Genomic DNA, 15,939 nt, shown 5'->3' on the forward strand with positions numbered 1-15,939 from the left:
TAAAATAAACACATTCCCTAGTGCAGCAGCAGGAAGATACATCATGTATTTCCTCTGCATATAGGCAACCCCCTTGCACTCAGAGGCGGTGACATCCGAAGGGAACCCGCAGCATCCCGAGCGCCCGATTGGCTACCGAGCCTCTGGAGGCGGCCAATCGGACTCCTTCCTGGCTGCGTGTTTCCCTGCCTGACTCCCAGCGCCTGCACATCGCTTTCATGCTTGCAGTGCCGCATGTATGCATGTCAGATCGTCGTGTGTATGAGACTTGGAAACATGATGCAGGGGGAGGGGCGACCACCACATGCAGAGATGCTGAGGAAATAGACGAGGAGGAGAGAGCACGGTAGTACTGTGAGGAGACATCAGCATCAACCACAAAGAGGAGGAGGAGGAGATCTGCTGGAGGTGCGCAGCAGTTGTTGATTTTCACTGTAGCCACGGCAGCTGCCACCATGGGCTGCTGGCTCTCTGGACCGTGGGTGGGTGATCCAGCGGTGAGTACAATTAAGCCCCAATTTTGCAACGCATGTGTCTCTAAAATGGGCCCATTCTGTGCCTTTCCTGGTTGGCTCGGCTATGTGTGCTTGTGTGTGGATCATTTCTGTGCTGTTTTGTGTCCATTACCATAATAAACCTAAAGCGTGTGCATGTGAGATCATCATGTACTTAGATGGATGTATTCATGTGTGTGCCAAAAAAAATGTCAGCCATTTTGTGCTTCTCAGCTCAGTTTGTGTGTGTGTGCGCGCGCGTGCGTGTGTATGTCTATACAGTATACACCAACTAGCCACAACATTAGGTACACCTGCACTGTCACAGGAGATCAAATAAAAAAATACTGCCTTTGCTAAGATCATAATGGTATTCATTTAACACTATGTTTATTATTGGGGTTGCAGTTTGCAGTAAATAGTCTTGAAGCAATTCAGGCAAACTGAACTGCACAAGTTGGCTGCAACCAGCAGAGGCGCTGCTGATATCAATCTCAACGAGTTTGCTATGTAAAGAAGGAGAATATGCGGCTCTGGGAAGCATCATTCATCCGTCCATCCATTTCCTACAGCGCTTGCCATAATTAGGGTCACGGTTGAGCTGCAGCCTATGCTGGCTGACTTCGGGTGAGATGGTGGGGTTCACCCTTGACTGGTCACCAGCCACTCACAGGACATGTAAAGACAAATAGACAATTTACATATACACAGTTTAGAGTCTCCAATTAGCCTGTTTTTGGAATGTGGGAGAAATCCAGAGAAAACCCACACACAGAACATGCACACTCCACACAGATGCCCAAACAGAGATTCGAACCCTCAGTCTCCTGACTGTGAGGCCACTGTGTGGCCCACAATCAATTAATGATCAATTAAAATAATTATCTCTTAAAGCTCGAAATGTAGCCAAATGCCCATCACTGCTGTACCACTACTGTGCATCTTACTGAGAGTGGTCTGTAAATGTTTTGTCCCTTTATGTGGCTAAACAATGTATCTAAAATCTTTGAAACAGCTGTGAGTAGGATGCTCATGTAGCTGAACAAGGTAACTAAAATGTTAGAAACAGCTGTTAGTCGGATGCAAACTACAAGCACAATAAATGGCACTGGACCTCATTAGACTGTTCACGTGGTTAGTGTGTGTGTGTTAACGTGTGCTTGAATGTAGCGGAGGATGACTCATGTGACGTGATGAGCTGCACTTAAGAACACAGTTCATGCTTGCATGTCTTAATTGATGTTTGCTGAGCTGTGTGTGTGTGTGGGGGGGGGGGGGGGGGGGGGGCAGTGCAAAGACACCACGTCAATCTTATCTTATCTTATCCCTGTTATATGGTTGCAGAGCCAACCCAAAAAGAAGGTTGGGTGTTTGTCTACAGGCAGGCAGAACGGCGTGTTCTGACCCAGTTGCATAATGTCGATGCTCAGAGCTTCCGCTGCGCGTAGACCGAGTGTCGTTCAAATGGAAGCTGCCGTGTGATGGTGTAAATGTACAAATATGTGACTCTCACACATTGGCTGGCAAGCAAACAAATTCCAGCCTCGAATCTTAACTTGATAATCACTTCACATTTGTCGCCGCAATACTGAGCTGCTTGACATCATGATGACATCAGCAGGGTTCTTTTCTCAGCTCTGACTGCTACGAACATTTCAAGCTCATTTTCATGTGTGAAATCGAAGAGGAGGGAAGACCTGCTGTTCACTAAACTATATTCGTACCGCGTGAGCACAGTCATCAAATGGCGTCAAAGAACCACAAAGGGCTGTTGAATAAATACAGTATAGGTCAGGTTGTAGATTTCCTGTGATGCAAGAGTGCCTTCTTAATGATGTTCTAACAGTAATACATGTCCTAGAGCCTGTTTATGAGCACCAAACTTGATAACAATCTATCATCTCCCTCACTTGTTTGCTCCACTTTTTAAAGCCGCTGAAACGGTTGCGGCTTTTCATGACGTCTTGACGGAAAAAACCTCCTTCCACATGGTTATGATACCGCTTCCGGCATGCCCCTAGCTAGATGAGCCCGCCTTGTGTATAGGCTCACCATCCGACAGAAGACAGCTTTGTAAAAAATAAAAGTAAAATGAGGGCGGGCGCCTGGTGTTTGGCGGCCAAATATGGTTCTTGGGACATGGAATGTCACTTTTCTGGTGGGGAAAGAGCCCGAGCTTGTGAAGTTAGTGTTAGGGACATTTCGATTAGACATATTTTGACTCACCTCGACCCACAGTTTGGGTTCTGGACCCAAACTCCTTGAGAAGTGCAGGACATTGTTTTACTTTGGGGGTGCTGGAGGGGAGAGGAGGCGAGCTGGTCTTATTATTATTTACAACCCCCCGGCTCGGTGCTTCCGTGTTGGAGTTATCCCCAGTGAACGAGAGGGTAATTTCCCTACGCCTTTGGATTGGGGAAAGGGTCCTGACTGTTGGTGCGTATCCGTCATACAGCAGGTCAGAGTACCCAGCCTTCTTGGAGTCTATCAGGGAGGTGACTCTATAGTTCTACTGGAAGACTTCAACGGCCATGTGGGAAATGACAGTGTGACCTGGAGGGGCGTGATTGGGTCTGAAGCCATGCGAACCACAGTTTGTCCGTAATGGACACCATGTTCGAACATAAGGACGTCCACAAGTGCACTTGGCACCAGGACACCCTAGACTGCAGGTCTATGATTGACTTCAGACCTGTGTCCACATGTTCTGGACATGCGGGTGAAGAGAGGGGCTGAGCTGTCAACTGATCACCACCAGCCGAATTGAACTGCAGTCACAAGGTGGTCGGTGCCAGTCGTGGCGACAAGCGTCAAACCCGATGGTGGACATCAGAGGTCAAGGCTGCCGTCAAGCTGAAGAAGGAGTCATATCAAGCATGGATGGCTTATGGGGCTCCCGAAGCAACTGGCACCGGCAGGCCAAGCGGAACACAGCTTCGGTGGGTGGTTGAGGCAAAAACACGGGTGTGGGAAGAGTTCGGTGAGGCCATGGAGCACGACTTTCGGTCGGTCTTGATGAAGGTCTGGCAAACCGTCTGACGCCTCAGAAAGGGGAAGCTGTACCTGGTGCACACTGTTTTCAGTGGGGACGGAGGCCTGCTGACCTCGACTGAGGATATACTCGGACGGTGAAAGGAATACTTTGCGGCCCTTCTCAATCCCACTGACATACCTTCCATAGAGGAAGCAGAGTCTGAGGACACGAACGTGGACAGTTCCATCACCGTGGCTGAGATATCTGGGATAGTCAAAACACGCCCTGTTGGTAAAGCTCCGGGGGTGGGGGCAAGGCTCTGGATGTTGAGATTGGCTGACACCTCTCTTCAACATTGCATAGAAGTTGGGAACAGTACCTCTGGATTGGCAGACTGGGTGGTGGTCCCCCTTTTCAAGAAGGATGACTGGAGGGTGTGTTCCAACTATAGGGGGATCACACTCCTCAGCCTCCCTGGGAAAATCTATTCCAGGGTGCTGGAGAAAAGATAACGACCGTTAGTTGAACCTCGGCCACAGGAGGTGCAATGTGATTTTCGTCCCGGTCACGGAACACTGGACACGGGCGTTTGCCCAACCTACATGTGCTTTGTGGACTTGGAAAAGGCATTCAACCGTGTCCCTCGCGGTGTCCTGTGGGGAGTGCTCTGGGAGTACGGGATTGGTGGCACGATACTACATGCCATTCGGTCCTTATACAAACGGAGCCTGGTTAGCATTGCCAGCAAAGTCAAGCTTGTTCCCGGTGAACTTTGGCCTCTGCCAAGGCTGCCCTTTGTCACTGATTCTTAATTATCAATTATCACAGCCAAGGCATTGAGGGAGTCCAGTTTGGGGGCCTCAGGATGTGGTCCTGAAGCCCTCATCAGGCTTTACTTTACTTACAGGCTTGTTTACTGGGGCGTTCGCAGCTGAGTGTAAAGCTTCTGGGATGAGACTCAGCACCTCCAAATCTGAGGCCATGGTTCTCAGTCGGAAAAGCATCTAGTCTGGATGCCTTCCGGATGCCTCCCTGGTGGGAGAAGGCCCCGGGGCAGACCTAGGAGACACTGGAGGGATTATGTCTCACAGCTGGCCTAGGAACGCCTTGGTGTCCTCCCGGTGAAACTGGAAGAGATGGCCGGGAAGTCTGGACTTCCCTACTGAGACTGCTGCCCCCACGACCCGGATAAGATAAAATTTAATGGAATGGAATGTATTGTTACTGTGGTGTAACATTTGTGTCCTGTCCCACTGTCACACTGATATATGTGATATATAGCATCTATTATGTTACAAATGCAGAGGTACTATGTATATGTAAAACGTGGACAAAGTGTACACTCGCGCTTACTGGATTGGCACACTCTGTCGGAGACAGGTGTGGACAAACACAACTTATTACGCACAACACACAACGCGACAGACACACATGTTCCCAGGAGGGCTTACTAAAAGCATTTTTAAATTCTAAATTCCAGCATCAGGTCTAGATTTTGGCCAACACACTTCCAATACACCATTGTGGGACCTCTGACACTTAAAATGTTTCACTTAAAACATTAAAAATGGTGAAAACTAGTTTAGTATTAATATTTTAAGAAATAGATACCTGCCTTTTTCCCTATGGGAAACAAATGGCTGTGCTGTTGCATACTCAGATATGGCCCAATACTTTTGACATATGTAGTGAACGAGAGACGCTCAAGCTGCCGCACTTGGAAGTGAAAATAGCTGTTTTTTCATTTTTCTGCCTCTTTCGGCTTGTTTTCAGTTGACTGGCGGGCGGAGCCTAGCGCACCTGAGCCAGCGTGATGCCCTGCGCATTCTGGCTGCAAGTCAGCTTCCTGTCACAATGCAGGTCAAGAGTCAGAGGAGCCGCGGTTCTGACTCAGACAGGGGAGCCTGGGAGCCCCTGCCCCTCAACCTGCAGCACCTCAACTTGCCTCTCCCAATGATGGGGGCAGGCCTTAATGCCCCAAGCCCCTCCTATCAGGACAGGTGAGAAGCCTGTTTCTTTCTGTGCCTCCATTACAAATCAGATTATTATTTTTTATGATGTCACATTGATCTAATAAGGCTGCTCTTATAAAACGTCCTAAAATGGAACGGTTCAAGTTCCAAGAGTGGTGTTTGTTTTGTTAGAAGCTAATTGCTTTCATCAACGATCAAACAGTACTGCTATGATTACTGTAAATACTGTACAAATACTGTATGTCTACATAACTGCTGCACTTGCTCCTTTCAGGCATTATTACAGCCACCTGTCTCTGCCACAAGATCACTGCGACGGAGGACACTACGGCTACCTTTCCAGCTCCCCAAGAGACACCGTGGATATCAGCCACCAGGTATTGCGTGCAGCCCACTGCAGCTATTCTGTATATGTACAGTAACAGAAGCTTTGTCCTTGTTCTCATGTTCACTCTACCACTGACTCAGGATGCAGAAGTGAGCGGCCATCGAGCCAAGGACCAAAGCTGCCTGATGGGATGTTGCAACGTCAACCTGGATGAGCCTAAAGGCTATCACAGCCAGGTAATGAGGCCATGTGGGAGCTGAGTGTTACTGTGTGGAGGCTGAATCAGGGAGCACTGACACGATTGTTAAAAGGTTCAACTGCACATAATAGCATCAAAAAGAATCTCGACAACTTGTAAGTCCCAAAGATACAATCAAACATTGAACTTTCTCTGCCAGAAGAGCAAAGCTGATATGACAATAATGTCATGGCTTTGACAGAAGATCATAGCACTTACTAAGCACTCTACAGTGTTGAGAGTAACATGGTATAAAAATACCAACTCTGTGCTTATGTATTACAGTCGTTCCTTGCATCGAACATCACGCCCTCACTCTATCGCGGTTTTTCAATAATTAATTAATAAATGATTGCTGTTTTGTGGTTAAATACAACCTATTATTAGTTTAAAAATATGCATATATAAGCGTCTTCTTGGCCTAAATTAAGCATTTTCAAGCCTAAAAATGTGTGAATGTTCACTGCATGGGTTCTTTGCTTGCTAATAAAGTGATTGAAGTACATTGTGAGTCTCCTTAAGTAGAGTAGTATTCTGCACTGGTCTCTAGGTGTCAGTAACATTACAGTGATGAGTCAGTAGCCACCCTAGGAGCTGTCAATGCGTGAGTGTGAGTCTATCTTATCTTATTTATGTCGAATATGAATTATTTTCTCTTATTATGTCTGCTATATTGGGTAATACAAGTATAAAGGTGACTACAGAGGTGTCATTTCATGTCGACAGGACTCCAATAATTGTAAAAACTGTATTTAGAATGTCATAAAAAGGTTTTATATGCTGTAACTACACAAATATTACATTTATTAACATTGAATCCTACTTCACGGTGAGGTCAGGTCTGGAACCAATTAACCGCAATAAATGAGGGACGACTGTGCTACAGTAATAACATCTTGGCACCACTATACCAATGTCAATGCATTTTAACTTGGTTTCCTTGTGCGGGACTGACGTGATGTGGTCTTGCAGACGGATGATGATGACTTCATGCTGGAAAAGCCTCTGGGTTTCCTGCCCCTCCACCACGAGCTGGACAGCGGTCTTGGCTGGACGGATGGTTCCCTCCACCAGGGCGACCTCTCAGGCCTGGAGACTGAAGAGGCGGGCCTAGAGGACTGCCATCCCCACGGGGCCCTTGGCCCTGGGGGCTGTGGGGCCTTTGGAGGTGGTGGCTCCCCGTCCTCAGAGTCATTCATCTCATCAGAGCTCAGCGATTCAGGCTTCTACAGCGTCAGCACTGGGGAGTTCCGGCACTTCCAGAGGATGCTGGAGAAGCGGATGCGGCTGTACAACGCTCGGCTACAGCATCAGGGGGAGACATGCGAGAGAAGGGAGCGGCGCGACAGCTGCCCCATGAGCCACCGCGAGCTGCTGGAGGCCATCCCGGAGACGCTGAGCATGCAGCCACCGTGTCAGCGCATGCAGCTGGGGATGGAAGAGGCCGCCGGGGCAGTTTTGGACCTCCCAACCCGAGGACTTTTCAGGTATGTGATGGTGGAGAAAACTCTAATTGCATCCGTCTATGGAACCAGAGCAGATAATCAGTAGCGTACCAAAAACGATTAATTCAAAGCTGATATGGGTCACCTAATACTGAGCTTGTCTCCATGGAAACAGCCGAGGATTTCTCAGATGAAAAATTTTGAAAAATGTCTCACTCAATGGCTGAAAACACACTTAGAGCTATAGATTTCTGCCTCACATCACTATCACGTTTTCATGCTGGAGTTTGGTGGACTGCATCATTGAAATGAGAATAATAATCAAACAAAGAACTACACTGTAAAAAAAGTAGTAGAAGTTAGGGGTGTCATCATACACTCAGTTCACAAGATGATACACGATACTGGCTTCACAAGAATGAGAAAAAACGATGTTTTCTTATTTTTTTGAAAACTACAATGACAAAATATAGGACTGGACAGACACACTTAAGTCACAAAAGAATGCAGGTACATTTTGAAATGTTTTATAACTTTGCATGCGTGACCTAAGCATGATGCTTTTACCTGCTGAACTTCTTTCCACAGACAAAAACAGAAACAAAAACTTAAAATGATAAAAGTTAAAATAATGATGGCAGCTGTAGCTGCTACTTCTAATCATTTATGTTGATGTGTAGTTATGTAAGGACGCATGTAAAGTAGATGTCAGATTAGTTTTATGTTTTACGTTTTACGTAAAAGAACTACAGTTCCCGTGATGCTTGGAACGGCGTACCAGGACGCAGGTCCGAATTAGACACTTAATATGCAGCGATCGTGTTTTGATCTGACAAATCTTATTGGTTAAAAAATGATAATAATCAAATATAGGGACAATTATGTAATATCATGAGGCGATTAGGAGGATTTGTCAATTTGTGTATTTTTTCCTTTAATCCGGGGGTTCAGAACCTTTTTGGCTAAGAGAGCCTTTAAGGCCGCATATTTGAAAATGTATATCCGTGAGATCCATATAATATTTTTTAACAATGAATACAACTAAATGTGCGCATTGTTAAGCAAGACCAACAGTTTAAGAATATATTAAGTCTCTGAATGTATTCTTTTTAATAACGTTGTTATACTGAAGCTGACCAATAATAATTAAAATACTTCTATTAAATAAAATACTTCTGCATGGTTTTGCACCGTAGCCCTTATCTTTCTTTCTTTTTTGCCATTTTCCTCATCAAAAGGTTTGGCCGTGCTGAATTAGCTAGCTGACTATTTCACTTCTTAACTTCTCAAGGACCCGGGAAGGCTACGGCATTATCCAGTAATTATCGAGTTTTGGTGTCTGACCCAGAAAATATCGCAAGGATTGCTGGTGTTGGCTCTGGCCACCCGCATTGTGGTGGAAAACGGATGGATGGATTAAAATGCATAAAAAGGTTTTATATTTTGAACGTTATTTTTAACACCGTGATTTCTGTAATGCGACCAGTCCAGGGTGTACCCCCCGAAGTCAACTGGGATAGGCTCCAGCATACCCCCGTAACCCTAGTGAGGATAAGTGGCATAGAAGATGTATGGATTTCTGTAATGTTTGACTTTAAAATGTCAGCGGAATTATTTTTATCTTGTTAAGAAATCGCTGGTTCCCTACCACTGGTCTAAGGAGTTCTGACTTTGTACATTAATTCTGTTCCCAGGGTGTCGTCGGTCCAGTTTCATAAAGCAGATCGGCCCTGTCTGAACCGTCACAGCTCAAGCAGCGGAGCCCTCTTTAACCCCTCCCACGCGCACACAATGGTGTCAAGAGTGAGCGGCCCTGTCCTGTCCACCTGCAGTACCCCCTCCAGCCACCGAAGGCCGCTAGCGCCCATGCAGCAGCACCATCAGGGCTCCAGCTCAGTGGGCATGCTGAGGAGAAGCCGTACGCTGCACCATCGTCCTCCACCACAGGAGTACCGACGCCGGGCCAGCCACCCGGCGTCCCCCTCCTACTGCGCAGCCACCCTGCACCACTGTGGAGGGGTCACACCCCATGGCGTCTTTCAACCAGGTCTGCCAGAAGAGACCGAGCTGGTGGCAGACATGATGGCTTCCCACCCAGCAGATGTAGGCCTGTCCACGCAGCAGCACCCCAGCACTCTGGGCCATATCAGGGGTCCCTGCTACAACAGCAACCCGAACGGCCAGCTCGTCCACCACGACTGGTGGCACGCGCAACAAAGGAGCTTGATCCCAGATCCCCTGGTGGCAGAACGAGACAAAGATATGGAGAGGGAACTGGACCAGAACAGGCAAATGGAGAAGAGTCTGGAGATGGAGGTGCAGATGCAGGAGGAAATGGACCGAGAGAGACAGCAGGAGATGCAAATGAGCCGAGTCAGAGAGCAACAGCACCTCCAGAGCATGGTCCACCCTGCCCAGCCAGGCGACGTCAATGATACATGGCCCAAACCAGCCAGCCGCCAGTCTCTGGGTGGCGGAGGAGGTCGAGGCCTTTACAGCACCCTGGAGGGCCACACAGGGACCAGCTCTGCTGGTCTGGACAAAAAGAAAGAACAATTGGATGCGCAGCCAAGCCCTAACCCCTCTTCGGGTCTACACTCCAAACTTAACCCTTGCTCCAAAACCAACATGACTTCTCGGATCTCCAGGAGCCAGTTCCTGAAGGACCGGGCCTCGCAGCTTGCTGACGAGCGCAGCGGGATGAGCACGGATGATGAGACCAACACGGACATGCTTTTGGGTCGCTACTGGAGCCGAACAGAGAGGAGGGAACACTTCTTGCTGGCCCGCGAGCAGAAGCAGCAGCAGGCTAGAGGAGGGGCGGTACGTGAGGCTTCCAGCAGGGGCGGCATCTCTGTGGCGGAACGAGGTGGGCCGGACGGTCGAGTGAGTTGTGCTTCCACAGAAGGGCGATGCAGTACGGTCCTAGAGCTGAGTCAGAGGAAGCTGAGTCGGCTGAGGAATCGGAAGATGTTGGACGACTGGACAACAGTGGAGGAGTTGCTGACTCATGGGACCAGGCTGGACAGCCAGGACCACCCGATGCTTTGTCCCAGCCCCCTGCTGACAGTCACCACCGTCTAACTGCATGGACGCACACTTCACCATTGCAGGTCCAGTGCAGACAGAACACATCAGTGTCATCTCTGTGCGACTGGTGCAAACGTTGTCAAAGGCATGACCCCTGGAAGCATGCGGAGCAAAGATATTTCTGTCAAAGTACAAACCCTTTCTCACCTTTTCACACTTATTTCATGACTTATCCTTGACTGGAGGTTAGATTGTGTTTTCCCAACATCTGGTGTCGCTTTTAAGCCCTTTTTATGGGTCCAAAACACACAACACATGTGCACCTTTACTATCCACCCTTTTGTCTGTTGACCGAAACCCGCTATTTAGGCGTTTCAGTCCTGTGCACCAGAAACGTGCACAAACATTATTAGGAAGCCTCTTTTACACTGTCGACCCGGCTTTGGAGGAACTGTTAGAGCTGTAACAGGTGGGCCTGTGTGTAAGGGAATGCCCGAAAGACGGGACACGGATGTGGAGTTTAACACAGAGACTCACATCTCCTTCCCTTTTGTGTTGAAAGCAATTGTCGCCAGACGTGAGACAAGTATTTTATACATCACACCAGACGCCTGTGGCTTACAGATATCCTCAAAGTTTTATAATCATGAGACAAATGATCAATGAATTATGGACAATCATTTGCTAAGCCGGGAGGGTGTTTTAGTCGAGTGTGTTGAGCTGTGTGAGAAATTTTAAATCATTGTGATTTGTAGGGGTGATTTTGGGGTTTAATAACAGCGCCACCATGTGGTGTAGTTGTAAGAAAAATGATAAACCAGGCAACACAATAGGGTGCGTGCCGTGACACATTGTCAGCCTTTTGTGTGCAGCTGTTCAGAAACAGAAGAGTTAGCTTCCACAAACACATACAGTACACACAGTCACACACAGTTGCGGCAATATCCCGCCTTTGCTGGGTTCTGTTTAAAAAGCAAGGGCCTATTAAAAAAAGGCTTCTGTTATAGCTCTAATGCACCAATTTTGTGAGATCTCTGTGTGAAAGAGGCATCATTTTCTCATTTGTCTTGCGAGAGAAGTGGAAAGGAATTTGCTCAAGATTTTGGACTTCCTCCTTTGATTTAAATGTGTGTGTGCGTGTGTGTGCGTGTCACTGTCACTGCAGTACATCACATCCAGTAATAGCTTTATGTGCGGGCCACTGTACAGCACTGCTATGACACTTATGAAGACAAACAAGAGAAGAGGCCAAGATGGTGTTGAGCACTAATGCTCGTCACGGCAAAGACAACTTTCAGAGGCAACATGTTACATGACAATGATGTTCTGATTGGAGGTTGCATCGGACTCGCATAAGCACAGAGAATCAGTGCTAGACAAATGAGTATTATGGAGGATTCTGCCTGAGATGCATGCAATGAATGCAGCACATGTGATTCTCTCCACGGTGCCCTCGTCCCGCAGGCTGTAAGTTGTTTACAAGTGTACCTGTCCATGTGTTTACTGACTGAAAGAAAGATATGCCTCAAGACTCAAGCTGGTCGGACTGCTGCATGGACCGTGATCACGTCAGCTTTGCTGACATATGCCCAGTGTCAGGTCTACTCCAGGGGATCAAGTGCAATAATACCTCAGTCTCAGTGTTGGAGGCGCTAACTGTCCATCAAGTTAACAAGGGACAAGTCTTTAAATATTATCTATGAGAGGGACCTCAAGAAAACAAACATTTTTGCAGTTCATTTTTGATACAAAGTGTTTCTCTCCCAGGGACCGAGGCCAGTGGAACAACTGTAGATAGAACAGTGTGTGTTGATGTTTTATTTATTAACTATCATAGTTATTTATGTAAGAAAACAAATCTTTATTGTCAACGTGTTTGAACATATTTCAATATTTTTATTGTAATGTTATTTTTTTTTTATATTCAAGATTGATGCACATATGTTACCTGGAAGCTGGTGGTTTACTTTAATTTACCCTTTTTTTTAAGTGAATACAAATTGTGAATATTCTTGTCTCTTTAAAGGCTGAATTAAATGTTACTGTAGTTTTGTGCCACATGCTGTGTACGTATTAACTTTGTTGGCATTCCTCATATAACAGGGTGCGGTTTCAAGTTTGATTCTGTTTTGGAGATTTTTAATATTGTAGTATCAGTTCACAGGTGTCAAAGTCAAGTCCCGCCAAATAATGCATGTCATCCTCAATGCCTGCTTGACATCTGAGTTCAAACACAGTTACCCATCACTTTTTGATTGTTTTAAATAATTATAAAAATCAAATGCAGGGGCAATCGTGAAATAATAGTGGCGAGCAGGTATTCAAGTAAACTTGACTGAGGGTGTCATATCTTGTTGCATCAAATAATATTCTGTTTAAAAAAACTAAACAAAAACAAAAACAAATGATACAGGTAAGGAAACAGGTTTGTAGAGTTTGGAGCACTGGTGTCAAATTGAGGACCCACAGTCCAGAGGTTTGAAACGTGGTTGATTTTTTGAAAGTGCAATAACAACAAACAAGATATTCATTAGTTGGCTGGTAAAAATTGAGATTAGTCGAATGTAGGAGTCATTATGCAATTAGCATAAATGCCGTCATTATAATCGGGTTGTTGACTTAATTACCTAAACCACAAAGAGTATGAGGCGTTAATTGGAAGCAGGCAATAAGTCATTATATGTAACAACTCTTTTTTTCACGTTCATAATGGTTTGGAGCACATGACAGAGTGTAAAGCAAAACATAGCTCTCTTTGAGTACACGGTCATTTATTAACGAGTATATCGCACAACAGTAGCAACAGAACCAATGTTGTAACAGAGGTAAGAAGCCAACTGACTAGCCAGCATTAATACCGCTGATGAATTTGTTGTAAACAACAGTGAGTTTAACAGGAATGAGTTTGACACCGACAGCTGAGTAGCAACATTTATGTAAAGCGCATGTAGAGGTAGATTAATGATATGCTACTTCAACTGACGCTACTGCCATCTTGTAGAGTTAATTTTAAAAACTATGCCACAGATTTGCCTACAGCCACAGTGGTTAACGCCAATGTTTTTTTTTACCTGGTGCTAATTAGAGACCCTGGCGGTGACTAGCTTTTGTAGACCATACACCTGGTGAGTATGGACACTTGGCAATTAATTGAATAGATAGAGCATTTATACCATACTATATATTTATATGGTACTGGACCTCCAATCATAACTGATAATAAAAAACACTTTGAAACCACTACTTTTGGAAGCTGGGACAAAACACAGAATGAAAATAGATTCAACACTGAGGTAATGAGCTATTGTTAACCTGGATTACAACGTTGTTTTTAGACAGTGAGTGCAGCACTAGCTTCGTCAAAATGATGAGCACAGATGATGAGACCAACACGGACATGCATTTGGGTCTCTGTGGCGGAACGAGGTGGGCCGGACGGTCGAGTGAGTTGTGCTTCCACAGAAGGGCGATGCGGTACGGTCCTAGAGCTGAGTCAGAGGAAGCTGAGTCGGCTGAGGAATCAGAAGATGTTGGACGACTGGACAACAGCGGAGGAGTTGCTGACTCATGGGACCAGGCTGGACAGCCAGGACCACCCGATGCTTTGTCCCAGCCCCCTGCTGACGGTCACCACCGTCTAACTACATGGACGCACACTTCAACATTGCAGGTCCTCGTGACTGGTGCAAACGTTGTCAAAGGCATGACCCCTGGAAGCATGCGGAGCAAAGCGATTTCTGTCAAAGTACAAACCCTTTCTCACCTTTTCACACTTATTTCATGACTTATCCTTGACTGGAGGTTAGATTGTGTTTTCCCAACATCTGGTGTCGCTTTTAAGCCCTTTTTATGGGTCCAAAACACACAACACATGTGCACCTTTACTATCCACCCTTTTGTCTGTTGACTGAAACCCGCTATTTAGGAGAAAAATGTATTGATCAAATTCATATGGATTTTCAAGATTTATCTGACTTTTCACAAAGCTAAGCTATGTTAGCATCATCTCTCTGTTTGCAGCCTTTTTGCTACTCTATTAGATCTCACTCATCTGGCCTCTCTGTCGACTCCTTTAAAAGGAATTCGACATAGAAGACTATGAACCGGATTTCCACCTGCTTAGCAACCACGTCTTCCCAAGCTAGCAATGTGACGCCAACACTCTGAATAATGAATGTCTTTTTTGCGCCCCTTCATTGTCTTTGCTTCCACAAGGACAGAGGGCCGAAAATAGCGCTCGTGTCCTCATGCGATGTGAAATTTAAAGCACACTGGAGCGGAGAGCCTCGCTGCTGGGCAACGGCACACTTTCACCCTGCAGCATCTGTATGGCAAACCTTCTGGAACACCATGATGCCCATGTGCATGTAATAAAGAGATTTTAATTAGCTATGAGACGCTGGTTCTGTTCTGTGTTCACTGAGGCGTTAACAACACATGGCTGGCGTTATCATTGTGAGCCAGAACAAGTCAGAATAGTACATGTAAAAAACTTTCATATGAGGAAACTAGTTCATGGCGCCCCTACACTCTCCGGGGCAAAAGAAGGGAGGTATTTGATATCTCCATTTCACTTGGGGTTACCTTGACAACACATCCTGGGCAAGCTTGCCTTGGTGCCATTGGTGCTTTTCCGCTCCTAAATACCTTCATTGTACGTGTGACACTTTAAACTTGACCATTTACAACTGTACCCTCTGCTATAATACAATAGTTATATAATAGAGAGTAGGCAAAAATATAGTGGTAAAAATCAATATATTCAATTTATCAGGCGTATGTGTGTGCTAGCAATGGTGTGTGTATTTAGCATGCAAACATATAACTACATCATAGCACTGGACTCAGGAACGGATCCGCCTTCGGCCCGCCAACTCCATAGCTCTCTTTGACCACAAGATCGTTTATTAACAGGTACAGTAGATCCCCCACTATTCGTTGGGGTTGCGTTCTCAGACCACCCGCGAATGGCGAGTAACTGAGGCACCCATAAAAATGCCCACAAACCAAGAGGAGGTCATCAACCCAATCGTAACTTGATGCCATGCTATTAAAAACAAGATATAACATGATATTTCTAATGGAGCTACTGCCATCTTGTGGAGTTAGAACAATTTACCTCAGGAGGTTGCCTACAGCCACAGCTGGTCATGCCAATGTTTTTTGACCTGGCGTTAATTAGAGCGTTTGTAGACCACGCACCTGGCGACTATAGGAGGCCTTCATTGGCGCATTTGCAGTAAATGTATTTGTGTTTGTACATCTGTTAGTTAGCAGGATACTTCCTGGTTCATTGTGGGGGGGGGGCCATTCTTTTGATGTCACAATGAGTCAAACTGAAATAATTAATGGTTTCCTCCTTGCTCTATGTGCCACACCTCAACAATATGCAGGACATGTTCAGGAAAACATGACATTGAGTTATATGTGGCTGTGTTACTAAAGCATCCTGGAGGC

The 15,939-nt window shown here is 46.0% G+C and overlaps 1 protein-coding gene across 1 annotated transcript; it reads left to right on the plus strand.

The window, feature by feature from the left end:
• Positions 1-194: 194 nt before the first annotated feature.
• LOC129186970 (uncharacterized) lies at positions 195-12,611 on the plus strand. The gene is made up of 6 exons (XM_054785773.1): positions 195-497; positions 5,242-5,468; positions 5,716-5,818; positions 5,910-6,005; positions 6,980-7,494; positions 9,147-12,611. Exons 1-6 carry the CDS (start codon positions 456-458, stop codon positions 10,534-10,536), a joined length of 2,373 nt encoding a protein of 790 aa, XP_054641748.1. The 5' UTR covers positions 195-455; the 3' UTR covers positions 10,537-12,611.
• The last annotated feature ends 3,328 nt before the right edge of the window (positions 12,612-15,939 follow it).

The sequence above is a fragment of the Dunckerocampus dactyliophorus genome, chromosome 8, assembly GCF_027744805.1.
Source record: "Dunckerocampus dactyliophorus isolate RoL2022-P2 chromosome 8, RoL_Ddac_1.1, whole genome shotgun sequence".
Classification (NCBI taxonomy): Eukaryota; Metazoa; Chordata; class Actinopteri; order Syngnathiformes; family Syngnathidae; genus Dunckerocampus; species Dunckerocampus dactyliophorus.